Source organism: Natator depressus, chromosome 7 (genome assembly GCF_965152275.1).
Source record: "Natator depressus isolate rNatDep1 chromosome 7, rNatDep2.hap1, whole genome shotgun sequence".
Lineage (NCBI taxonomy): Eukaryota > Metazoa > Chordata > Testudines > Cheloniidae > Natator > Natator depressus.
The window spans coordinates 93,267,066-93,293,989 of NC_134240.1; the positions used below are offsets into that span (position 1 = coordinate 93,267,066).

At 39.5% G+C, this 26,924-nt stretch overlaps 1 protein-coding gene across 7 annotated transcripts in view; it reads left to right on the plus strand.

The window, feature by feature from the left end:
- CPEB3 (cytoplasmic polyadenylation element binding protein 3) overlaps nt 1-26,924 on the plus strand; it is a 184,413-nt gene that overhangs the window by 53,588 nt on the left and 103,901 nt on the right. For all 7 annotated transcript variants that reach the window (XM_074959091.1, XM_074959090.1, XM_074959089.1 and 4 more), the window contains exon 4: nt 18,092-18,148. In XM_074959091.1, the coding sequence (XP_074815192.1) occupies nt 18,092-18,148 (57 nt within the window). The remainder of the gene's footprint in view (nt 1-18,091; nt 18,149-26,924) is intronic.

The following is a 26,924-nucleotide window of genomic DNA, read 5'->3' on the forward strand; positions in this document are numbered from 1 at the left end:
GTGAAGGCACCATGCCTTTCTTGGCTCTGACATATGATCAGGTGTTTGTCCACTTTGTGCTGGGATACTTTGAGTTTGTCTCCTTTGTGCTTGGTTCCAACAAAATTGGTAAAGGACAGGACAGAAAAAGTGCAAAGGGATCTTCAGTGCTGGAGTTCTCAGCACCAACCTGGAAAAAGAAGAAAAAAACTTCAAGTGTCTAGAGAGTATGCAGTTGAGTTATTTGCAATGGCACTGGCAATACAAGGAACTCATTCAGCTTTGCCCATTTTCCTGGTCACTAGGATTCCTGGTTCTTCTCCAGTGATAGTCAATGTTAGTCTTTCGGCACTATCTCCAGAGCATAGACTGGTTCTTTTTTAAAAAAAAAAACAGGAGTACTTGTGGCACCTTAGAGACTAACTCTAAGGTGCCACAAGTACTCCTGTTCTTTTTGTGGATACTCTGCAACTTGGTTCTTTTTAGTGCACTTTTCTGGGGGGAAACTCAATAACCAATTCTGATGAGGCTGGACTCAGATGGAGTCTCTGATACTCTGTTCTGTGAGTTTTCCTAATCTGCCTGGTGTGGGCTTATAGGCCCTCAGGCGCAGCTCTTGGATCAGGAGTGTGTCAATATCCTGGGCTCTTACTCTCTTGGCTCCAAGGGGTTCTCTCAGCTTCTCCAGCCTCTTGGAGTGCCTCATTTCAGGCCCCTTCCCTTGCCCTCCCTCTAGCCCAGTGACTAGCTGGCCACACTGATAATTTTCCTTTGCAACCATCAGGATCTGGGGATCCTCACTTTCTGCATCTCCCAAGTCAGTTAAGGTGTCATTTTCCCAGTCACTTCTTGTGCCACCTGACCAGTTTCAACATCTGTGGCCTTGTCCCCTCTTTTGGCCAATATTCCTAACCACCTGTCATATTCAGAGGCGGAAGAAGGGGAAAGGACTTGGAACAACCTTTTTTATGGTGAGCAAAAGGGGATTTCTTCAGCCTCAAAACTTCTAAGCATATATGTGTGACAGACTTGCAAATATCCTATAATATCCACAACAAATATTATAGCATTAAGATAAACCTTGTTGAATTAGAGTTAATACCTTTCAAGGTACATTGTATTAAAATGCAATTATGTATGTGCTCTTGTGGCACTGTGTGTATGTTCTTCAGTATAGAGGCGTGATCCTAATGAACGTCCTCCATTACCAGCTGTGATAGGGTCAGGCCAGATGGCTACAGGAGAGTGATAGAAGGTAGATACATTAGCCCTAGATTAAGCAGGTCTCTTTTCCCTGAGTAAGATAATGGACTGTTCCTGAACAATCAGGAAGTTGCTGGAACCAATTATGGCAGGCAGGCTAATTAGGACACCTGGAACCAATTAAGAAGCTACTAGAATAAATTAGGACAGGCAGGCTAATCAGGGCACCTGGTTTAAAAAGGACCTCACTTCAGTTAGTGAGGCACATGCGAGGAGCTGGGAGCAAGAGGGTGTGCTGCTGGAGGACTAAGGAGTACAAACGCTATCTAGCATCAGGAGGAAGGTCCTGTGGTGAGGGTAAAGAAGTTGTTGGGAGGAGGCCATGGGGAAGTAGCTGTGCAACAAGAAACGCTGTAGACAGCTGTGATCCAAAGGGCCCTGGGCTTGAACCTGGAGTAGAGGGCGGGTCTGGGTTTCCCCCCCATCCTGCCAACTCCCTTTTGGATACAGGAGGAGTTGTCCTCGACTGTGAGTCCCACCAGAGGGGAAGGTCCCTGCAGGGATTGTTCTCCTTCAGTTTCCCCATGCTGGCCAGTGATGAGGTTAGCTGAGTGAACGGCAGGTTTGAGCCACTAGCAAAAGTGGCCAAATTGAGGGCTGCCTTGAATCTCTGAGGTGAGCAAATCTGCCAATAAGCACAGGACCCACCAAGGCAGAGGAGGAACTTTGTCACGCAGCCTTTGAAGTCCCCCTGGGGGGAGGTATGCATATACTAGTTCAAACTGGATTCTCCAGAGACAAAGAAGACTTTTGGATAAATAGCTTTAGTTTATACTGACTGAAGGCTGCCTTCCTGATCCAGCAAATGGACAGGATCCCTGGTCCACAGAGGACCCCAGTGTTTAGGGGAGGATTGGAAGGATTTGGCCTGCTGAGGCCTCATAAGACAATGTACTTGTCCTAAGCTGAAGTTCTGATGGACTTGTAACCACAAGGATGCCCTTAGGATGGTGTATTAAAACACTGCATTTCCCAGAGCCAGTATGAAAGTTGGGAGGAATTCTGCTGAGCTTATTAGCATACATGTAGGTTCTTTTATTGTTTTTTAATGTTTTCTCTGTAATGCTTTTTACCTTAAGAATAAAGTTGGCTTGCTTAGGAACTGCTACGTGGTACCTTATGTTTGTAGCAATTGGACTGTTGGCTGCCTCTGAAGAGAAAGTAAGCAGGTGTCCTGTCTGTGCTGGAAAGGACACAATGAAGGCAGGGGAACTGTACAGTCTGGGAATACCACAGTCAGAAGGGAGAGAGACTTGCGTCTCAGTCTGAGAGGAGAAACAGTTGGGGAGCTGAAAGCCAAGAGAGTACCCTTACTGAACCACTGAGGGGAAATTTGCAGTTGCAGTTTCTCTGAACTGTGACAATATAGTCACTGTTTCTCTTTTACAACCACTTTCAGGAAATTTCAGAGGCTATTACAACATATGTCCAAGGGACCTGGATTTGGAAAGTTCATTTGACCAGGAAAAGATAAACTGGGAGTTTGACATATGAAAGTCCCAAAGGAAAAGGAAACTCTCTCCCTATTAATGATGATTTACTGGACATGGCTAAGGACATTTGGTTGATATTAGCCTTGTTCAGAGCCAGATGTAAGAGGGCAGATTGCCTTCATCAGGTGCCAGGATAGAGGGGGCAATATATCCTAACCTGCCCTTCTTCTAGCTAGCTCATTAATGGTGTCAGAGCTGATGAAAGGAGGAGAGGTTCTAAGACAAGTTTGGGCTATCCTATCAGACCAGGATGCCAGAAAGACTGGCTTTTGGATGAGGAAAGGGTACTTTAGGTACCTCCGTAGTCAAATTCTGTCATGGGCAAGATACCAATTTAATCTAATGGGCCACCTTCTTGAGGAGCAGATAAAGGAGCTGGTGACTAAGGAGCATGTAGTATCCACCCACATCCTCTGGGCAGTTGAAGTTGCTTCAGACTATTCATGGCATCAGCTATTTCTTTCAAATTATACTTTTGCCTCTTTTTGAATTAGGCCTTTCATCTAAAGCTTAGTCTTATGTGAGACCTCCTGTTCAAGAGGGAAGAGTCTTTTCAGCCTCAAGATGGGCAAGATGCTGGAGAAAATGGAAGGACATCAATTCCACAGCTAGGTCTTTCTGACTCTTCCAACAAGGTCAGAGAGAGGCATCCTCTTCTGGTGTCATCCTCAGGCTTCCAGCCTCAATTCATGAAGATATCACCTCAAAAACATCAGAAGAGGCATCAGTAAACAACTGTGATGAGGCAGCTAAACAGTGATGGCTCAGCAGAGTGGTGTGCTGAATCTGCTACAGTGTTGTTGGTTTTTCCCTCTGTTGTGCTCAGGAAAATGCAAAGTCATCAGCAGGAGATTCTGTGGCAATTCAGAGGAGAGTTAGAAAAGTGGGTCACAGAAGGAGGATGTCTGGCCCCTAGGAAAAGTGTGGCATATGAAAGCAAGTTGAATGACATTGAGACCCTTAGGTGCTAGAGGCATACAGCCTTAGCAGATGAAGCACCTACAGTGCATGCCTCAGTGCACCAATTGTACCCTAGTTACTGGGGACTTGCAAGACAAAGTTTGGTACTGCAGCACATTGTAGATCTTTTGTAAGGTCTACAATTACACATTTAATTACCATAAAGTGCTGGGTACAAGAGATGCTGGGCTTGAATATACCGTTTTGGTCTTCCTCATGTTGCCTCTTATCCTGTTTTAGTGATCCTCCCCAAGCAAAATTGCTCAGAGCAACGATAAGCTCTGTTAAATATGTGGGCCTTGGAAGAAGTGCCTGAGCTATACAGAAGAAAAGCTCACAGGCACCAAGAGGTATGTTCCTCAAGTATAAATATGCAGAGACAACACACTCAAATCATAGTTAAGATGGGTTTTACTGTTTGTGAAAACTTAGAAATAGCATGTACATGCTATTTCTATTTCCCTATTGCCACTTAGCACATCTTTGTAAGATAAATATTTGCTGAGCAGTTTCCCATATACCTATGTTAGTCTGTGATTGTTTGAGACTCTGACTACATATACATCATATACTCAGAGGCAAGATGTTTTCCAAGCATACTTTAATAACTTTGAATGTCCTCCCTTTCATCTAAATTTTCAGTGCTATATCACATTAATATTGCCTTGTGCATTTAATTCTATGTTTGCAATGGTAATAGAGAGACGTACCTGTTTTTAAAAGGCTTACTGGGTTAGTGGAGACTAAGATAAGACAGTGTTCTCCTTTGCCTCAATATGCAATAGGACCCATGTAAACTAGCAAACTATAAACTTTTTCTCTTATTAGATCTTTATTCTCCTTCCTGTTATGTTGTGTTATTTCAGTCAATAAAAATATTTTAAGGTTTTAATGTTTTATAATTGGAAGTTCTTCTATACAAAGATATATTTTTCTATGGATGAAAACTTTGTTTCTTATTAGAAATCTATTTAGAAGCCAAAAATAAATGACTGATCTCCTTTAAAAACAAGTGTGATTTGAATACATTTTTAAAGGCCATGTTGTGGTATCTTAGCTTCCCGTATTTGAAACGTAGTCAAGAATAACATTGGAGAATAAATCTCTGTAGTTGGTATGGCAACTAGTACAATTCTATCTAATTATTGTAAATTGTACATTTTAACTGCTATTCTCGTTCCATCCATATACAAATATATAAAAAGCAACGATATTACTTTTCTAGCCCTTATAGTGATTCCATAGGGGTCAGATGTACAACTGCTACGATTATTTAAGTTGTTTAGTTTATCCAGGCTATATTGTTAATTAATCTCATAGGTTTTGTGAGTATAGTGGCATCTGTCGCAGAAGGGACAGTCAATTTTCCATCCTACTCTTCAGTTAATTGCTGGCTTTTACCTTGAAGCCCACTTTCTGTTCTAATTCTTTGGAGAATGCTTTGGCAAAGAAATGTGAGTCTTACGGCATGACCGAAGGAAGATGAGAGGAAATGAGAAAGGATCATATATTTGTGTTCTCTCAATCTGCAGCTAAACTTCATTTATGTTGCACTAAATTCACAATTCCCCATTCAAGTGAAATGAATGTTCCTAAATTTGTTTTACGCTGGAATATCAGCTCTAAAAATAGTATTCAGTTGTCATTCTTCACAACACTTGCTGTAGAAAGACTAGTTGCAGCATACTATCCCCTTCTTAATGTTTCATTCCCTTGACACACCCTACCAGTGCCCTTCCTGTAAATATTGATGAAGAAGGGACACTGAGGAAAAAACAGAGGCTAGTTCAGTAGCTTGTTCAAAGAGAAACAAAATAATGTTTCCTCTAATCTTTGCATTAGGCTAAAGGACTTTTTTCTTTTTCTACCTGTGTGTGGACACCTATTGCCATCCTCGATCAAACCAAATGGTCCATCTAGTCCAGTATATCGACTCTGACAATTGTACCAGAAGATTTAGAGTAAGTTGCAACAAACCACATAGTAGAAGACTATGGAATAACCTGCCCACAAGGAAAAAATTTTCCCATTCTCATGATATAGTTGTCTGGTTCTGCCCTAAAGCATGAAGGTTTATAACCCTCTTCTTAAGTTTGATTTTTATTTATTTTTTTATCTAATGTAACTGTGCCATGAGCATGTTTACCACTTAATTGCCTACATCCAGTGTATCTATTCTTTGACATGTTTCCCTAGATGCTGAGTCTTTTATTTTTTTTCTTTAAGTTAGGTTGGGGATGCAGACATTTAACTGATACTTTTTAAAATCTTCCCTGCCACATCCTCTCACTGATTTATGGCTTCATGTGCATCTGCAGCTCTAATAACTCCATTTTATCCTTCCTACTTTAAAACCCAGCATCTTATAAAGAAAATTGTTCAATATTTTAAAAAAGATTTATGGGGGAGGTTAATTTTTCTCTAGTAAGGTTATGAATTTGCCCTCTTTCAACTTTGAATAAAAGAAGCTTAACCAAGGTGTCTAACACAGTGTTGATGCTACACAAAAAATACGTACATGGAGGGTGGAGGGGAAGACTTGCCTATCTCCTTTGACTGAAGCCATAATTCCTGTTTTATTTTCCTGTTCAGTAGGATTTATTGTAAAATTGATGTAGTAGATACAATATTATGAAAACTGACCATTTATGAGCTAAATATACTTCTTCTGCTTGAAGATCCTCATCTATTACATGTGGCATCTATATAACAGCAGTATGAGTATTTTGGCTATGAGGAATATGTGGCTTGTTAATAAATATTTTATTGCTCTCTCTTGCTGCTGGCTTTCACTACTCAGTAACAGCATATCTTTTTGTCTATTCAATGAAAGTTAGAAGAACTTACTCAATAACAAGCTTAAACTGTCTAGGCCTCCGCTTCACATTAATACAAACTAGTTTCATAACTGGTGGTTGTCAGACATGTGCAGTGAGAAAATGATCACATACCATGACAACTATGATGAATAGATCCTCATGTCTGGTTGTGGTAAACAGTAGTCTCCATGTTCTGTGAGCATTATGTTGACACATTGTAGGTTAGAAATAGGTGCTTAAATTATAGTTGCTTCTTGATACTTTTAAAACTTGGAAGCATCCAAATGGAGCTGAATTTTTTGTAAGCCTCTAAAATGTTTGTTATGGAAATACAGCAGACCCTGAACTATAGCACTGCTGCTGTTACTGTTGTAATTCTTTTGCCCAGTATGTTGGTACAGTGCTGTGTAAGTATTAATTGTGTATAGACTGAATAAGCAACAATGTGCTGAAAATCTGGCTGCCCTTATTCCTAGTCTTATACATTACTGGTTATTGTGTAACTGGAGAGTATCCTTGACAAGATGCAATTATTAAAATAAATAAAAAATTCCCTTCTCTGCTGGAAACATGTGGAGTCATTAACCTAAATCCAGTCAGCTGAGGTCACATGCACAGATTTATGTAGGTGATTTCTTAACCTTTAGGTCTTTCCGCAATCTGACCTGTTTTGTTTTGTTTTGTTTTGTTATGAATGTTAGTTGAGAATGGATTTTGATTTTTGAAAGATTTTTTTTTTCTATTTTAAGCCATGATATTTTCCCCTTTGTTTCCTAGAAGACATAGGATACATGGTTTTGAAATCAAAACATGGCAAGTCTGCCTATATTTTAATTACTGTCTTGATTTCTGGATGGAGAGGGAGAATTACTTATGTGCCTGTTGGAGCTTTGAGGAGTCCTTCCTTCTACCTTCAAGGCACTCTCCTATAGCTCTCATTCTTCCAGCTGAAAAACTGGTTTTGAAAGGTATCTGCTCAGGTTCTCAATTTCATCCTGCTAAAAGGATAAAGGCACTCTCCATGGCTGAGTGCCACTTCTATATTACTCCCAACCATTGCTTCTCTGGTGAGCAGTTGATCTGGAACTGGAAATCAAATCAAAGTTTTAAATATGGCTTTGCAGAGCACTACTACTAAGTGACATGGCTTCTGATTTCAAATTGCATGGACTCCAAGTAAACAATAAGCAACTCTCATTAGGATGGGATAAAATATGTTCTTGTTTAGGCAATTGTAAACTAAAAAATTCCTAGTTTTAATCAGGAAGAACAGGTGGTACATAGCTTTCTTTACCAAAACTTTTTCTTATCTAACACTGTCCTAAGAAGGTGTACAAATGCAAACATATTTAGGACCCTTTTATAGTATTGGCAACTACATTAATCACTACTATGTAATACAAATGTTGAAGCTTTCAAGATAAACTTAGCATTGGTCATGAAATTTAATTTTAGCCGCCATCATTTTTATCCATTCCTTCTGAATGTAATGTATTACAACATTAATTGAATACATATATAATATTACTAACTTTCTTGAACAAAATGAATTGATGCATATGAGGCCGTGTTTTATGAATGTAAGGAATTCTACTTTTTACAACTCTTAAAGTGTGCAGATCCATTTTACAATACTATCCAAACGTGATGTTGAAACTGACATGATAGCCTGCTGCCAGTCTTAATTTGTAACTAGTGCGACTATTGTGTCCTCTTATAATTTGTAACTAGTATCAAAAATTACTCCGAGAGCTATGCTGCCAGGGGTTCTTACTCCTGTTAGGATAACCTAAGCTGGCAGGTCAAAGGGTAGGGATCAAACAAAATGCAGTCCTTTCTTCCTCAAGGTTGGGGGTTGAGTGATGGGCCAACAACCTGTGCTCATTTTATCTTTAAAAGTTAAAATACAGAAATAAAGCAAGATAGCCATTCCAACAAACATCATGCCAAAGTAATGGACTCTTGCTTAATAGGAATTATGAGTCTTGGTGAAAGCTGCCAAGACTCTCTGAGAAGTTTTTTACTAAAGATAAAACAAACTATGAAAGTATGTTTCTGGAACATGAGGCCAATGGCTCTAACACCAAACCCATGCAGGTGATGGAAGAAATGGATGAATATAATCTCCAGAGCCTTGGAATAAGCAACTGTTGATTCCAGGAGCTGAAAAAAAGCAATTAAAAAATGAAAATAGTCTTAATATATGCAGGGGTTCAAAATGGTTGTCACTTTGAAGGAGTAGCTTTAATTAAGACTTGCAAAGCAGAAAAATCACTTATACACTGGGACCTAATTAACAGCTGATCTCTCAAAGCTATATTTCAAACACAATAAATGAAAATGGCAATATTATACTGAAATGGAAACTCCACAGCATAAAGTCTACAGTATGAAATTATTCTATTTGAATTTTCGGAAGCTATTTTATACATTTGGTCTTCTGTCCCTCCACTAAAGCGTGTGAATTCGGCAGAGTGCATCCACAGTACCAAGGCTAACATCAAATGTCGGAGCAGTGCACTATGGGTAGCTATCCCACAGTTCCTGCAGTCCCTGCCGCCCATTGGAATTCTGGGTTAAGCTCCCAGTGCATGATGGGGCAAAAACATTCTCGCGGGTGTTTCTGGGTGTGTGTTGTCAGTTGCTCCTCCCTTCATGAAAGCTAGGGCAGACAATTGTTTCACGCCTTTTTGATGTGCAGACGCCATACTGCTTTCAGCAGACGGTGCACCGCTGCTCTCCTGCTACTATGAATCCACCTCTCATCTTCCTATGTAATCTCTACTATCTACTCTTTCTCTTCCTTATCGAACGCTTCCACTGCCAACTCTGCTCGGCCATCGTGAACAGAGCAGCACAGCTTCCGCCGCCAACTCTGCTCTCCTGCTATTGCTGCGCTTCTGAGCGTCTCCATGTTGTCTGTCCTGGGCTCCCACCTCCGTAAAAGCTACAGAAGACAACCATTTACCGCCTTTTTTTTTTTTTTTTTTTTTTTGGATACCATGAACTGAACAGCACCTCTTCTGCTGCCACTCTGCTCTCCTATGTTTCACGCCCTTTTTCCAGGATTACCCATGCAGGCACCATAGCCATGGAGCCCGATCAGATCTCTGCTGCAGTTTTGACCATTGTAAATACCTTGCACATTATCCAGCAGTATGTGCAGTACCTGCAAAACCGGGCAAGGAAGTGACGACAGTGTAATTACGATAGTGATGAGGACATGGACACAGACGTTCCTAGAAGCACGGCATGTGGCAATTGGGAGATCATGGTGGTGTTGGGCCAGGTTCATGCTGTGGAATGCCGATTCTGGGCCCGGCAAACAAGCACAGACTCGTGGTACCGCATAGTGTTGCAGGTATGGGATGATTCCCAGTGGCTGAGAAACTTTCATATGCATAGGGCCACTTTCATGGAACTTTCTGACTTGCTGTCCCCTGCTCTGATGCACAAAGACACCAAAATGAGAGCAGCCCTCACAGTTTAGAAGTGAGTGGCCATAGCCCTGTGGAAGCTTGCGACACCTGACAGCTACCGGTCAGTCGGGAATCAGTTTGGAGTGGGCAAATCTACTGTGGGGGCTGCTATGATGCAAGTGACCAGCTGCTATCAAGGGTGGTGACTTTGGGAAATGTGCAGACCATTGTGGATGGCTTTAATGCGCTGGGGTTCCCTAACTGCGATGGGGCGATAGGGATATGTGTTCCGTCTATCTTGGCCCCAGAACACTGGGGCGGCCAGTACATAAACTGCAAGGGGTACTTTTCCATAGTGCTGCAAGCACTGGTGGATCACAAGGGACGTTTCACCGACATCAACGGGGGATGGCTGGGAAAGGTGCATGATGCTCGCATCTTCAGGAACTCTAGTCTGTTTGAACAGCTGCAGGAAGAGACTTACTTCCCAGACCAGAAAATTACTGTTGGGGATGTTGAAATGTCTACAGTTATCCTTGGGGACCCAGCCTACCCCTTAATGCCATGGCTCATGAAGCCATACACAGGCACTCTGGACAGTAGAAAGGAACAGTTCAACTATAGGCTAAGCAAGTGCAGAATGGTGGTAGAATGTGCGTTTGGAGGTTTGAAAGCGTGCTGGCGCAGTTTACTGACTCGGTTAGGTCTCGGCACAACCAATATTCCAATTGTAATTGCTGCTTGTTGTGTGTTCCATAATATCTGTGAGTAAGGGGGAGACATTTAGGCGGGGTGGGAGGTTGAGGCAACTCGCCTGGCAGCCGGTTTTGCACAGCCAGACAACAGGACGATTAGAAGAGTGCAGCAGGGCACGCTGCACATCAGAGAAGCTTTGAAAGCCAGTTTCATGACTGGCCAGGGTATGGTGTGACAGTTGTGTTTGTTTCTCTTAAAGTTACCTGTGTGTGTGTGTGTGTGTGTGTATGTATGTGTGTGTGTATATGTATATATATATATATATATATATATATATATATATATATATATATACGTCACAATTGTTTAAAAACCGTTTTGTTGTTTGTTGCTTCTTCTGCATTCGTTTCAATGCTTTCAAACTGCCGGGCCCCCTTTCCCATAGCAAGCAATGCCTGGTGGGTTTGCCATATAAAAGGAAGGCCTGTGGGCTCTCTGGGATGATCACTTCGCACAACACCCTCCCCTTCCCCCCCCCCCCCCCATGTGGCTCCAATGAGGCTCTGAGCAGGGATGAGCCCTTTAAACTGAATGCAAACAGCCCAGCGCGGCTGGGTTTCCCCCCCACCGTGTGGCTCCAATCAAGCTCTCACTCACCAGAAGTGCCTTCTCCAGGGTCATGGTCCGGGAGCATGCCTTGGGAGTGGGGGGAGGCTATTGGCTCCAGCATTAAGAATAGTTCCTGGCTAGGGGGGAAAACTGATTCCCCACTTGCTACCTGTGCACTGTCCTCCTCCTCCTCCTCTTCACCTTCCAAAAACTCATCCTCCTCGCTCCGTGCTACTCCCTCTTTGCAGGTGTCCACGGACAGTGGTGGGGTAGTGGTGGCGTCACCCCCCATAATTGCATGCAGCTCACGGTAGAAGTGGCATGTATGGGGCTGTGACCCAGAGCACCCGTTCACCTCCCTGGCTTATTGGTACGCTTGTCTGAGCTCCTTGATTTTTTGTACGACGCTGCTCTGTGTCCCTGGAGTAGCCTCTTTCCATCATGGCCCTGGAGGCTTTAGTGTCCGTATTTGCGTTTCTTATTTTTGGAACGTAGTTCTGCCATAACAGATTCGTCTCCCCAACGTGCAATGAGATCCACTACCTCCCATTTGGACCATGCTGGAGCACGTCTGCGAATCCGGGACTGTGTGGCCTCTTGTGATGGTGGACTCTGCATGGTTGCCTGTGATGGTGGTGACCAAACAGGAAGTTCAAAAGTTCCCGGGGCTTTTACTGCCTACCTGGCTAGTGCATCGGAGTTCAGAGTGTTGTCCAGAGCGGTCACAAGGGAGCATTCTGGGATAGCTCCCGGAGGCCAATATCATCGAATTTCGTCCACAGTACCTGTAACCTGGAACTGCGATCTCAATTTTAGCGCTACTCACTTGCCGAGTGGAGTACAGAAATCGGATTAAAGAGCCCTTTAAATCGAAAAAACTGGTTTGGTTGTGTGGACAGAATCAGTTTTATTTCGAAGTAACTCAGCTAATTCTGAAATAACCGCGTAATGTAGACCAGGCCTAAGAAGGAAGCCAAACTTAACAGTCAGATCTACTTCCTGAGCAAATGCAAGAAACAAAACATCATCCCCAGAGGACTCGCCGTCTATAACCCTCTGACCACTACATACCACTCAGAAATTGGTCCTATAAAAATATATTACCTCACCCACCTTGTGTCTTTCATATCCTGGGGCCATCATGACTACAATAACACTGAAAACAATATTTGCACCAACCGATAACTACGATGATATTAAAAAGTTAGTTCTACATTTGCCTTCAAACTCTGACAGTTTTCTCAAGCATGGCATCTGCTTAGTAATGGGGGACTTCAATGCCATGGGTGGGGGTGATAACAGAGGAGAAAGCAATGGGCAAGCATGGCTTTTGTTGCCAAAATCAGAATGGTGAAAGACTGATAGAACTGTGCTTAGTATCAAGGATCCTAATTGGCAGAACGCTACTCCAATACAAAGTTGTCCATAAAGTAAAATGGAATTCCTTAGAGGGAGTAACCAGGAACCAGACTGAGTCAACAGTGTGCTGGAAGGAAATTTAGATCTGCTGTCTGGGGTGTCACAACATACAAAGGAGCTGATGTTAGAAGTGACCACAATTTGTGTGTCAAGATTGAAGATCAAACTTAAGAAAAACAAAACCACCAAAAGAACCAGAAAACTGACAGCAAAAGCCTACTAGACAGGACATTTATAGTAGCAATTTGAAGTTGAACTGAAAAACAGATTTCAGATGGTACAAGACTTAGATCCATCACAGAAAGTCAACATTAATGTGTCATGGTGCTTTTTTCATGACAGTACTATAGATGCCAAGTTTTTCCCACACAAGCAAACATCAAGTCTGGTGTGTTGAACTCTGTGAAATAAAAGAAACAAGTGAAAGCAAACATTAGCTCCTCAAAAGGACCTCCAGAAAAAAGCATCAGCAAAAATCTGTATGAAATAAAGGATGAAGCCATGTAAAGTAGCACAAGAAGAGATAAGAGGAAATACATAGACAACAATGTCAAAGAATCTGGAGTGCCTGCTGAAAGAGGTGGTGATAACACACTTTACCAACTCAACAAGGCTCTAAATGGCAAGTTTACACTAGCTTGGGGGCCATGTTAAGGATAAACAAGGAAAGACTCTAACAGAAAAAGAGCAAAGGCCAATGGGCAAGCACACTAACTCCACAAGAAATTGTGAACTTTGTCAAAGAATTTAAATAGTCAAAATTAGACATTGTAACATCTCATATCACAAAGAAAGAAGTGAAAGACTCAATGAAAAAGTTTTAAAATCTGGGAAAGCTACAGACCAAATCACTAGAGAAGTGTTGAAAGCATGTGAGGATGAAATCATTGATAAAATCACTGAACTTTTCAGCAAAGCATGGGACTAGGAAAAGCCTCTAGAAGAATGGAAAAATATCATTATACTGTAGTCAAATACCAGAGAAAGGTGACACAAGCAACTGCAATAACTGGTGAGATGTTACTGCAGAAGGCTTTGCCTATCCCTGAAGGGAGTGTATCTTAAGCAGAAAAAAAAAGTAGTTGAGGCAAAGCTAAGGGAGGAGCAGGCTGGATTTTTACCTAGAAAATCGTGTGACGACTAGATTTTCACCCTAAGAATAATCATCGAAGAGAGCATTAAATGACAGAAACAAGTATTTGACAGTATCCATCACAATTCACTCAGGAAGTGTTCTGGTGTGCCAACAAAAATATCAAGGCCTTATAGCAAGGTACAGCATGCATGGTTAAAGTACATGCAGACTTGAGTGAATAGCGTAATATAGATACCGGTGTCAAAAAAAAAAAAAAAAGGATGCTTTCTCTCACCTCTCCTGTTTGGCATTGACTTCATTATGAGAGAAAGTATAGATGGATACCATGCAGATATTGCATTGTTCAGTAACAGTACACTAGAAGATGAAGATTTTGCTGACATCTCTTCTAATTGACATCTCAACCAACATGCAAACAAAGACCAAAAGACCAGCATTGCAAGAAAAATTGGGTTAATAATTAGTTGTGAAAAAACAAATCTCGTGAGAAACCCAGCAAACCCCAACTCAAGTATTTGTTAGAAGGCAAAGGAATACAAGAGGTGAGTCAATTCACATACTTTGCTAGTGCAAGCTAGTAGAGATATCCAGAAGAAATATTATTTAGGAATTGGAGATAGCTGCATTCATCAGCTTAAAAAGATTTGTTCACTGAAAATCTACAACTTAAAGACCAAACTATGAATCTTGAATTCAAATGTTATTTCTGCCTTAACATATGGATGTGAAAGCTGGAAAAACACAAATGGTGTAGACAGATTTCTAAATGCGTTCAAAGGCAAATGCCTCAGGGAAATACTGAGAATAAATACATGGAATAAATTTATAACAAATGCCAAGATTCATCAGAGTTCAATCCTTATCTACATAGTTATCCAGAAAATAAGATGGAAATATCTGGGATGTGTCAAGTATGATGCCAGAGTGTGTGTCTGTTATGGCAGGAGTCCCTTTGGGCAGCTGGAGGAACATGGAAAAAGGGCCAACTGAAAGAATCCACGGCCCTTAGAAAGGGAAAACTTATGAGACATAACACAGAGGACTTGCAAAGAGCATCCCAGAATAGATTGGGGTTGGGGGCGATGGGAGGAGCCTTTTTTGTGCCCTAAGCAACGTCACATGGCATGGGAAAGATTCAGAGATTGACAGTAAGCTTTTTGTAATGGAGACAGAGAATTTTTGCAGCCTAAATACACCAATTACAGATGTACTAGCAAAGCACATAATTGAAACTAAGCAGATAAGATAAGTGTGAAACTAAGACTAGCAAACTGAAAATCGCAGGTGTGGCTTGAGTACAAATATTGGTTAAATAGTTTTCAGAAGACTTTTTTTATGTGACATGAATGAGACGTGAGTGTCCATGCCTAATTTTCAACTCCTCACATCTTTTGTTCCAGACTTCTCTTGCTAAATTTCTGCCTGTTGCTTTTAAAGTTAGTTACTAAGAGGAACTGTTTTGGCTAAAGGCATTCCATAGTGTTGACACTATAACTGAATATGTGGTAAAAAGAAAAGGAGTACTTGTGGCACCTTAGAGACTAACAAATTTATTTGAGCATAAGCTTTCGTGAGCTACAGCTCACTTTATGCTCAGATAAATTTGTTAGTCTCTAAGATGCCACAAGTACTCCTTTTTCTTTTTGCGAATACAGACTAACACGGCTGCTACTCTGAAACCTGAATATGTCGTATAATTCTTTTGGAGATCAAGTACTATACTTGCACTCCTAAAGTGATGGCTTTCCAAATCAATCATATCTACTTTTCAACACAATCTTCTCCTTGAAATATGTTCCTGGTTTGATGGCAGATTTACACAGAAGACTTGGGCATAAGATAAAATTAAATATATAGCAAAAAATTAAAATTTTGTTGATGCTAAAATGCTTATGTGACACTTCATCTGCCTTTGGCCTACTATTTTTACATTGAGTAATTTGCCATGTAATATACTAATATATTCTGCAGTTAATGCAATACAATGTACACTCACTATTAGAGTCTTTTCAAAGCTGTACAGAATAGATTTCTAACTCTCCAGTGCTGATTAGATCACCCATATTTAATATGGTATTAATACAAGAGTGAATTTTCCAGTATTTTGCTGTTTATTAAGGCAATTAATTTATTATTTTGGGGGGGTGTGTGTCTTCAATGGCATGATGAGAACTTTCCCACAAGGTCACATGTATATACATGTTTCAGAGTAACAGCCGTGTTAGTACTCCTTTTCTTTTTATGTATATACATGTATATCTCCTTGCATGTACAACCCTACATTTTTGCTGCTCTTGAAAGATAGCTGAAAAGAAAACTTAAAAATAGCAGGCCAAGGGCAGGTGACAAAATGTCATGCAGGCAGCACCTGGCACAGTGACTGCCTGAAAAACAAAACAAAACAAAAAACAGATGTCTCACACTTGATTCTATTTTTGTAGCTGGTTAAACAGCAGAATTTCAGCTTTGGCAAAGAAAAAACAGTGGTATGGGGGAGAGAAGCCCCAAACCTCCTGGATCAGGATTGGAATTTCTAGTTTCTTTATAACATTATCAGTTTTTTTTCAACTAAAAACATAATTGTAAAAATTAAATAATTGGTTTGCAGTACTAATAACTATAATTAATTCTTGTATTTGGCAGAGATTGGTATGTATGTAACATTTGTAACCTTGTACTAATTAATGTACTTAAAGGGTACTGCAATAACTTTGACAAGAATATAGAAGTATTTTTCATGTTCTTACACTAACTAAAATAATGGCTGTGTCAGTGTTTCCACAGCATCAGGTTAACATAACAATACACGGTGAACTTCAGTAGATTGTCTCCAATTAGAGAGTCTGACGTAGTGTAATGCAGAGCTTCTAAGAAGTTTTGACTCAGGAATTTGGAAAATAAAGTGAAAATTCTGCGTTGCCACTCCCTACAAAAAAAAAGTGAAGTGCCACTTCTTTCTTATACTATTGTGGTGTTCTGCAGCTTTATTTAGTGTAGCTTTTCCAAATTAATTTAAATGATAAATTATTAAAAATTTGTTTTTTCTTAAATGCTTAGTAAAGTCACAAGTGCCTTGAATCAGAATGTTGCATCTGTGCACTAAGAGTAGTAATTACAACAGGATAGTCTTCTGTGATTTCAGATGAAGGCTTTCATTTCTAGGTAGAAACTGAAAATATGAGAGAAGGAGAATCAGACAGATTGTCCTCCATTCTTCTTTCAGCGTACACTTTTTAAAAACAGAGTGAGGTTTTAATTTATTGGGTAGGAGTGGGGAGGCACACCTATAATAAAGAAACTAGTTGGATATATTGTTCCTTTAACAGAGTAGGTCTTGAGCTCTGTTTCAAATCCTAATATATCAGGTTTTCTCCACAACCAGGCAATAAATACTAGCCTTTTACCTAGCTCTTCCTGACTTAATCACAATTCTAAGGGCAAAATCATAACATGGACTGAACTACAATACTCTTAAATAGTCAAGAGTAAATAAATAAAGTTGATTATAAATGGATGTAATTACTTTGCTATTCCCGATTTCTTTTTTCCTCTTCCACGTAGCATGGAAAAAGATCACATAATAGCTTTCAGTTGGCTGGGATTTTTGGTTCAGAAAGTCCTATAATAAAGTTTTCAGTGTTCTTTCCCTAGGGCATGTTTTAATATTTCATTAATCAGATAATCTCTAAGTGAAGATGAAGATTAATCTTAACAGAAGTAGAGCTAACTTCCGTTTCTTGCTCTTTGAGGTCAAAGTTGACTTTTTGTGGATCCTCTCTCTATGGGGACAAAGTATCACTACTTTGATTTTTTCCTTCCAATCTCTAGTGATTGGAATATGCAGAGAACAACTCAGTATTGTGTGGAAACTATCATGGAAAACACTGAACTCCTTGTTGGCATTGAAATTTTGTGGGGTTTCCAAAATGATTTGGTCACTTATGCTACTTACTTCGAAGGCTAACCTAAAAGATGCAGTTTCAGTGAAGTGGAAGTACAAGCTTGAGTGATGAAGTTCTGTCTCTTTTATATAAAGCATAAGGCAAATTGAGAGAGTTCTTAGAAAATCATTATTGCTGTCTGCTTTATTCTTCCAGTTGTTTTGTTGCTTGATCTTCAGTATTTTAACTTTTTATACTTCCATTTTATATATTGTATATTTTAAATGTACGTTCACCTATATGTTCATTCTGGCAGACTGAAATTACAAATAACATGACCTATTGCAATGATAGTATTTAACTTTGGAATTCATTCAGTTTCAAAATAAGATGCTGAATTTTTGCCATTTTGTGTGTGTGATGTGCTATTAATAAATAACTTCTGTTTACTTTGTAGGGCGGATGGGAATAAACTTCCATCATCCAGGAACAGATAATATTATGGCTCTTAACAGTAAGTAGTTTGTCTATAACAAATTTTTGACATGAGAAATATTTTTTTACAATACATTCTTATACTTTATATGTATAATATTTAGATTTAATGTACATATGTGTGTGTGTATTTGTATAGAGGGGAGAGGTCAAATAAAATGTGGAGTGTGTATTTAATCATAACTTATTGTTGAATCAATCGGAACTTAAATTTGTGGATATTACATTATAATCACTCAGTTAATACAGATTTTCTTAGTATGATCGATAATGAACACTTCTTTTACATCTGCTGTGTGTACTTTATTGGGCACCTGGTAATGTCTATTATAGTTAAGGTTGTACAACTGTTTCCATTATAGTCTCCTGTTTTCATGTGTTCAAATCTTGCTGAATTTTTCTATGTTTGGTCTCTGACTCAAGGTGTTATTTTATTTTGGTGTGGCATCCCCACCAAATTGCTTCAAAGTTTCTTTAATTAAGGTTCAGAGAGGATGAAAACATTATTTTCCGAATACAAAAAAACAACACCTCCACTTAAATAAGGCTGTACTGAATGTTTTGAAATTCAAATCCTGAATAATGGAATGGAGCTGGTTAGTCTTCATTTGCGAACTAGTGCTTTGGTTTGGTTTAGAAAAGAAAAAGGTTAAGATTAGGTATGACAGATTACAAATTTTATTTGTGAATGGGTGCAATACTAATGTTAAATCTATAAGGGGAAACTTCAGAAGAAACTGTTAAAATCTGATATGAAAGTTGTTTGGATTCTAAGGAGAACAGGGTATCGTATATCATAAAAAGTAGTGGAAAGTGCTAATAGCCACCAAAGTGTATTGCAGAGCTGAGCATGTGAATACTTACTCAATCATCTGATCACAGGGAAATACTTAAAGTAATTGCTTGTGGTTATTTTTAAACATGCACTGAAGAGGTAAAACAACCTGGATCCTGTTAGAGAAAATATGGAGTTCTGCTTTATCACATATCTGCAACCTGGAATGAAGGGCCACTGTATATGGAAATGTAAAACAAACTTTTCCAAGCTTCTTTATAGTCCAAGGTGAAGCCCTTGTGTGACATACATATACAAGGAAATAGTTTTATTTTGAGGTGCAAATCTTTTCCAAAAGCATTGTGTTAGAACAACATGAAATTACTGATCTATTTTGTAGCAATTGTGATTTTTCTACTATATCTTGTAGAGCATTTTTGGCTCTTGCTCTGAGTCCGCCACGATCTTCCAATCCACAACCTGTGTTGCTGAAGTTTGCAGATCTTTTGAGGCTCTTCCAAATCATACACTTTTTTTTTTTTTTAAATGTGCTACGATACAAACTTAAAAAGTAGGTTTTATTTGGTTCATAGAACTTGATACAAGTTTTTACTTCTTAGTAAATAGCCATTTGGAGTTTTTTAAATCAAACTTCTTACTTTAAAGCCAGTTTTTATAGATCCAACAAAAATTTCTGTTGTGTGCTCTTTTGTTGGTTTTTCAACAATTGATTATTAAATGGATTTTTCTAGAGTGTCATCGCAGGTAGCTGCTTGTGTGCAATATTTTGGTATAAGGCACATAAACGGTTGTGAAAGGAATAGTCATGTTTAATTGAGCAGAAATTCTCAATATGACTGAAACCACTATTGAGAGGCTGCTCAAATGTGTAGAGGGGAGGGAACAATCTGAAAACCCTGCTGCTGTGCTTTGACATGAATACTGGTCTTGGGGAGCTTGTGTGTTAATTGTTTTTAACTTAGGCATTTCAATGCACTGATTGCAGTCTTCTGTGTGATAGCATTATAATTGTGACAGTGCAAGTATTAATTTTAGTTGGATATTTGCTTTTTATAAATAATGTAAATATGAATACAGGATAAATTCCTGTAAAATAGTGGTTACTGAAGTGAGTGTTCTGTATAAACATTAATTCCCAAATGGAACAGTGTCAAGGTTCCTTCCCCACTCTGAACTCTAGGGTACAGATGTGGGGACCTGCATGAAAACCCCCTAAGCTTATTTTTACCAGCTTAGGTTAAAACTTCCCCAAGGTACAAACTATTTTACCGTTTGCCCTTGGACTTTATTTTGCTGCCACCACCAAGCGTCTAACAAATATATAAACGGGAAAGAGCCTGCTTGGAAACGTCTTTCCCCCCCAAAATCCTCCCCAAATCCTACACCCCTTTTTCCTGGGGAAGGCTTGATAAAAATCCTCACCAATTTGCATAGGTGAACACGGACCCAAACCCTTGGATCTTAAGAACAATGAAAAAAGCAATCAGGTTCTTAAAAGAAGAATTTTAATTGAAGAAAAAGTAAAAGAATCACCTCTGTAAAATCAGGATGGTAAATACCTTACAGGGTAATCAGATTCAAAACATAGAGAATCCCTCTAGGCTAAACCTTAAGTTACAAAAAGACACAAAAACAGGAATATACATTCCATTCAGCACAGCTTATTTTCTCAGCCATTTAAACAAAACAGAATCTAACGTATATCTAACTAGATTATTTACTAAGTTCTAAGACTCCATTCCTGTTCTGTTCCGGCAAAAGCCTCACACAGACAGAGAGAACCTTTGTTTCTCCCTCCCCCCTCCAGCTTTGAAAGTATCTTGTCTCTTCATTGGTCATTTTGGTCAGGTGCCAGGGAGGTTATCCTAACTTCTTAACCCTTTACAGGTGAAAGGGTTTTTCCTCTGGCCAGGAAGGATTTAAAGGTGTTTACCCTTCCCTTTATATTTATGACAAACAGCAATAAATATCATTGTGCTTTTTATGCAAACTCTTCCTTTCTAAGTAGTTGAATATATTCTACTTTTATAATTATCCATAGAAACTGGTAAGCTGCTTTTGTCCTTCTTTATTTTTTTTTAAGTAGATGGGAAATACAAGTATAATACTACTTACCTCATACTGAATCCCTTTGAGTGTTGGTGTTCTACAGCATGTCTCATGTTCTACTGATTTTACTAATGATAATTCAAGTTCAAGCCCAGTTTAAACATACATAAACAGGATATATAATCCAGTTGGATGGTCTAAGCATACTAAATCGAATAATTATCATACACGTTTTTATTATGTAAATTGTGGAATTGTTGAAAATTCAGCAGTACATACAAACTTTCATAAACAAAGACTTGGAAATATTTATAAAACATATACATTACTTTTGCAAAATAAGTGAAGAAATATATTTCCTTCACCTGAGTCTTGTTTCTTTGGATTAAATTCATCACAAAGTCAAAAGCTTGCAGAAGGTCCCCAAACTATGTTTAAATCCCATGTTAAGAACTAGATTGGGGTGTAAATGGTTGGGTTGGCCTTTGTAAGCCCTCTGCACTGAGGTAAATATAAGCATAAAGCTTTTTTTTGTTTTCTTTAACTTTGAAATGAATTGTATGATTTGCTGTTACATCTATTTAATGTGTTTGTTTTACTGTTAACTGCAGATATCTAATCTAAGCATTCCTGACAAATATAGAACTCTATTTCTATTTGTTTAGTCACATATGACAAACTATGCTACTGCTGTAAGGTGTATCATGAATAAATAGTCCAAGTAGAAACATCCCTATCCCCTGCCAAAATAATCTCACTTTGAATCCGAGAACTCCTCAATGGAGATTTCAGTTGAACTGTCTCGGGGGATAATTGGACAGTGAACACAGTTTCTTAAGTCCACTATGATGATCAAATTTAAACATAATTTATGTATAATCTCATACCGGCTCCATGAGTCAAAAACTCACCCAGTAACTTCTATTTATAGTGTTTACCCAGGCATTCAAATCTGAAAGTGCTCATGGATAGATTTGGAAAAACAATGACCTCTGTGAGGTAATGAGCGGGTAATACCATTCCTCTGTGGGATGGAGTAAGGATATAAACATTCCTTATCAAAGCAGCCAAAAATGGCCAGGACCATACTTGAGCAGAGTTTTGAAGGGGATTGTACTGTCACTAGCATCTTAGGCCATGTCTACACTAGGAGTGCTTTATCAGTATAGGTATACTGTGTCAGTTAGGAATCCTACCTCTTCTTGCCCCTCACCAACATAGTTATGCCAGCAGAGAGAGAGAGAGTGTGGACCTGACCTTAGTACAAGATTAGTTATTAGTGGACGGAGTCAACAAATGTTCTATTGGGGGCGCAGGGAAGGAGAGTGTGTGTGGGTGTTCAGGAACAGTAATAAATCAATGAGATAAAAGGGGAGGTAGCTTAAAGCTAAATGAGTTAAATGATCATGAATGCTTTCCTTATCCTGGCTTTTGGTGGCATTCAGCACATCTATTACAGTGGCATGGCAGCCCAGCTATATTTAAGGTGACATCGGTTTAAAGGTCGACATTTGGATTGGGAAAATTTGTATTTTACTAGTGCAAGAGGTGGAGGCGTGGCTGCTACTTGATTCTGGGGCAGGTTACTTTGGTGTGTCTAAAGAGACACGGTGTGTAGGTTTGGACAGTGCAGTTACCTTGACCACTGACAGAAAAAGTGTGTGTGCTGCAAGGGTTTTCAGTGTTTGGATTCTGGTTGATTCCTGGATCATGAGATTGCAGAAGTTTGTTGGAGAGCAAGTTGCACACCATGACCTGGGGATGTCTTATTTGGCTATGTATGCAAATTGAGGGAAATAAATACAATTGCTAAATGACTACTAATTCCTGCCAATAATCTATCTTTTCCATTCAACAAACTGGGAAATTCAGTGGAAAAATCATAGTAACGCAGAGGTAAGCTTGCTTGGTGGTATATCATCCTCTTACAGGATGTTGAGTTGAGCAAAACTAAAACTTCTGAATACCAGGAAATACACAGGCACAGTCTTCTAAAGCACTTGCCAAACCCTCCCATCTTGGTCCACAAACTTTATAAGTGTACCCTCTATGCCATTATCTAAAGCATCGATGAAGACATTGAACAGAATCTTACCCAGAACTGATCCCTGCGGGACCCCACTCCATTATGCCCTTCCAGTACGACTGCAAACCACTGATGATTACTCTCTGGGAATGGTTTTCCAACCAGTTATGCACACACCTTATAGTAGCTCCATCTAAGTTGTATTTCCCTTGTTTGTTTAGGAGAAGATCATGCAAGACCGTATCGGAAGCCTTTCTAGAGTCAAGCTATACCATATCTACCGCTTCCCCCCTATTCACAAGGCTTGTTACCCTATCAAAGAAAGCTGTCAGGTTGGTTTGACAAGATTCGTTCTTGTCAAATCCTGGCTGACTGTAACTTATCACCTTATTATCTTCTAGATGTTTGCTAATTGATTGCTTAATTATTTGCTCCATTATCTTTCCAGGTACAAAAGTTAAGCTGACTGGTCTGTACTTCCCTGGGTTGTCCTTATTTCCCTTTTTATAGATTGGCACTATATTTGCCCTTTTCCAGTCTTCTGGAATCTCTTCTGTCTTCCATGACTTTTCAAAGATAATCACTCCAGGCAGGAGAGCATCTAGAGTATGTAGCCATACACCAAGAGAAAGCTGCTATATGTGCTTGCCAAGATATACAATCAGAAATAGGCATTTCAAAATTATGTAGGTGTTTTACAGGGGATTATGGCTTCTGGTCTCTGTGACCCCTGGGTAGTGGAGTGCACAGCTGTGACCAGAGGGCTCACTGTCAGGAATCATGGGACAGCTGCTGAAGAAGTGTTAGGGTTGATATAGGTCAGGTGTCTACACTCGCACTGCATATGCAGTGTCTAATTCACACAGTACCTCAACCATTCATGGGGGTGATGTTACTACAGCGCAATAACAGGGTACTGATGTCGGGAGAAGACAAGTTTGAATGTATACACATGCACAAATAAAGTCAATGCAAGTCAGCTTGCATCAACCTAACTTCGTAATGTAGACCAGGTCAGAGATCCTATCCTTGGAGCATAGCTTCAAAGGGCAGGGTTTTGCATAACCAGAGCTGGGGAACTTGCATTCGTGTTCGCCTAGATAGTTCCCAGGAAATCCACTTCACCCATATTGTCCAAGAAGTCCATTCTTGTCTGGCACATTGATGAATATAGTCCTTTGATCATCCAGGCCTTACATAATATCTTCCCCCTAGAGAAGTTACATATAATCCCGGCTCACAATAATACATAAACTTTTCATTTAGTACACTGAACCTCAAAGATACTTAAACTTAATTCAATCAGGTTTTTCAAGGCTATTTCAGGAAACTGCCATATTTGTCTCACTATGCTTTCCACCCTCTCATGTGGGGAAAGGGAAGAGGTGTATGTGTACCTTCAGGATGCAGTATGCATTATTTCTATGCAGAATTGTGTAGGTAATGTTGGTAGCAGGCAATAGGACTTTTATTACAAAAGATATTGTCAGCAGTGAGGTGAAACATTGAAAGGATTCTAATGCTTTAATGATGGTTAAGTGAAAGTGTAGGTTGAAATAGTATCTTGTGAGTAGGTGTAAGGGAGTTGTAAAAGGTTGTGAAGTGGCTCTTGAATTGTGTATGCGTAGTGTTCTTTCTGGGTAGTCAGTTAAGTATTTGTGTGACTGGATCTGGAACATCCTGAGTCTGACAGTATCAATGGCCAGTGCAAGTCTATATACATTTTGAGGCATTGCTTGAAGAGGGAGGCATGGGCAGCCTTTTTCCTTTTTGTTCTTTAATACTGTTAGATGGAATCCAGTGAGTGACAGTGAAAGGAAGTGAAGAGCTTGTACACATCAGCAACTGTGGGGTTGGCAGACTAAAAATATGTGTATTAACGTGGTGTATTGGAGCATTGCTGAACGAGGGAAAAGTTAAGGTTGCATGGTCAACCTTAACTGTGTATTTCCTGGTTTTCAGAATTTTGAGTTTTGCTCAGTTAAACATTCTGCAAGGGCAGGATGTACCACCAAGTAACCTTAACTCTACCTTAACGTAGCTTTTTAACCATTTGATTTTATATTTATTCTTACAAATTAATGTATATTCTGGTAGTACCCAAAGGCCCCAATCAAGATTAGGGCCCCATTGTGCTATACAAACACACAGGGAGACACAGCTAGTCCCGAAGAAATTACTATCTTGTATAGTAAGGGAGTAATCCATGTGAACTGAAAACTTTTTATTAAATCTGTCAGTCATTTTTTAAAGTCTGTAAATTTGTGAACAGCTGGCCGGTGACAAAAGCATCTTTCTCTTAATGATAGGATACTATACAGTTCTAGTGATACATAGGGCTAAATTTTCAGAGGCATCAGCCTCTCCTGATATTTTTCTCAAAGATTTGTGTGCACAGAAAGGACTTAATGATTACCTGATTTAAATATGCTGCTTTTTAAATATTTGGTCCTTCAAATTCTCATGTTCTTAGAATTAAGATATATTTGGTTTGCAGCCTCTTCTATTGAAATATGAGCCTTGACCACTAGACAATGTTAATAGTGCATTTTCATTTCCATAGTTCTTTCCCACGTGCTTTGTTAAAATGTTGTTTCATACTATTTAATTTTCATTCCTGAGACTTAAACGGAATACAAATTTTTGCCAGTTTTTCATTCCTTCTCTTTGCTGTGTTAGAATATTAACCTATGTGAAAGTGTATGGGCATGGAAACAGAAAGATGACTTCTGGCATACAAAATAAGATTCGAAAACCTGTTCGTTTTAACGTTAAGATTCTGATTTAAACTAATGAAAGTCAGGAAGTATAGGGTGGGTGCTCAAAACTCCATATTTAACACACCAGTTGTGTGTTTTTATTGCAAGGATCTCTGAATAAAGTCTTTGGAACCAAATCAGCTCTGATATAAGTGGATACAACTTGCACTGAAGTCAGGGATGAGTTTTATGAAAATACAACTTTTATGAAAATATAGATTGTACTAAGTAGTTGGTTTATGCAAGTGCAGCTAAATGGCAGAGTTCAAGCCAGTAAAGCGCTCATTGAGATAGAGGATCACATCTATCTTTTCAATCCCAGACCTGGTGGTAGGAAGGAAGTGGTCTGGAGCTTCTTCCATTGGGGAGAAAAATGGATAAACTTGGAGGCATATAAAACCAAAAATAATTGAAAGTATATCTCCCGCTTCTGTCTCTCTCCTCCCTTCTCCCCTCCTCCCCCCAGTTTTCCTCTGTTAGATCATGGTTTATGCCTTTCCTATTGCTAGTACATTTCCAGATGCTTGATTGACTCTTACTGAGGGCAGTGTCCCCTGTCAGTGACTACAGAGGCCCGTTTTCTAGTACAATGGGATTTCTTAATCTTTCTGGTTTTTTTTCCCCATTCCATCTCATAATCCTATCTTTTTTTCCCATTTGTTTTCCCAGTCCTTCTCTCCCTGCCTTACATCTCCCTTTAAATTAGCGTTCCTCTCATCTCTTCAATCCTGTATACAGCGTAGGAGTACCATCTGCTTTTGCAGCACTTCTGCTCAGGGCTCCCAAGACTTTGTATTAGTAGGGAGTGAAGCTCCAGGCTGGGCAGGGTCAGATTCAGTAGTTTGGTAGCAGTGTGAGGAGAATTCCCATACAGTTGCCTGTTAGGTGTGGACTGGAACTTTACCTCAAAACCAAAAAAATGTACAGCGGGGAAGGGAAGGCTTTAAGACTCTTGGTCACTGGCTTTATGCCATCCGGCATGCTTCCAAAATGAAGGTGTCTGCTTGTAACTGCACAGTTCATATATTAAAACTGAATAGTAAAAAAAATACTTTTGCAATTCATATCCTGATGGAGTACTTAAAGGGATACCTTCCTGTGGTATTGGAATCAAACAGCAACAGGGAACTGCTAGGTCCTAGGTGCTACTGTAGTACAAACAATT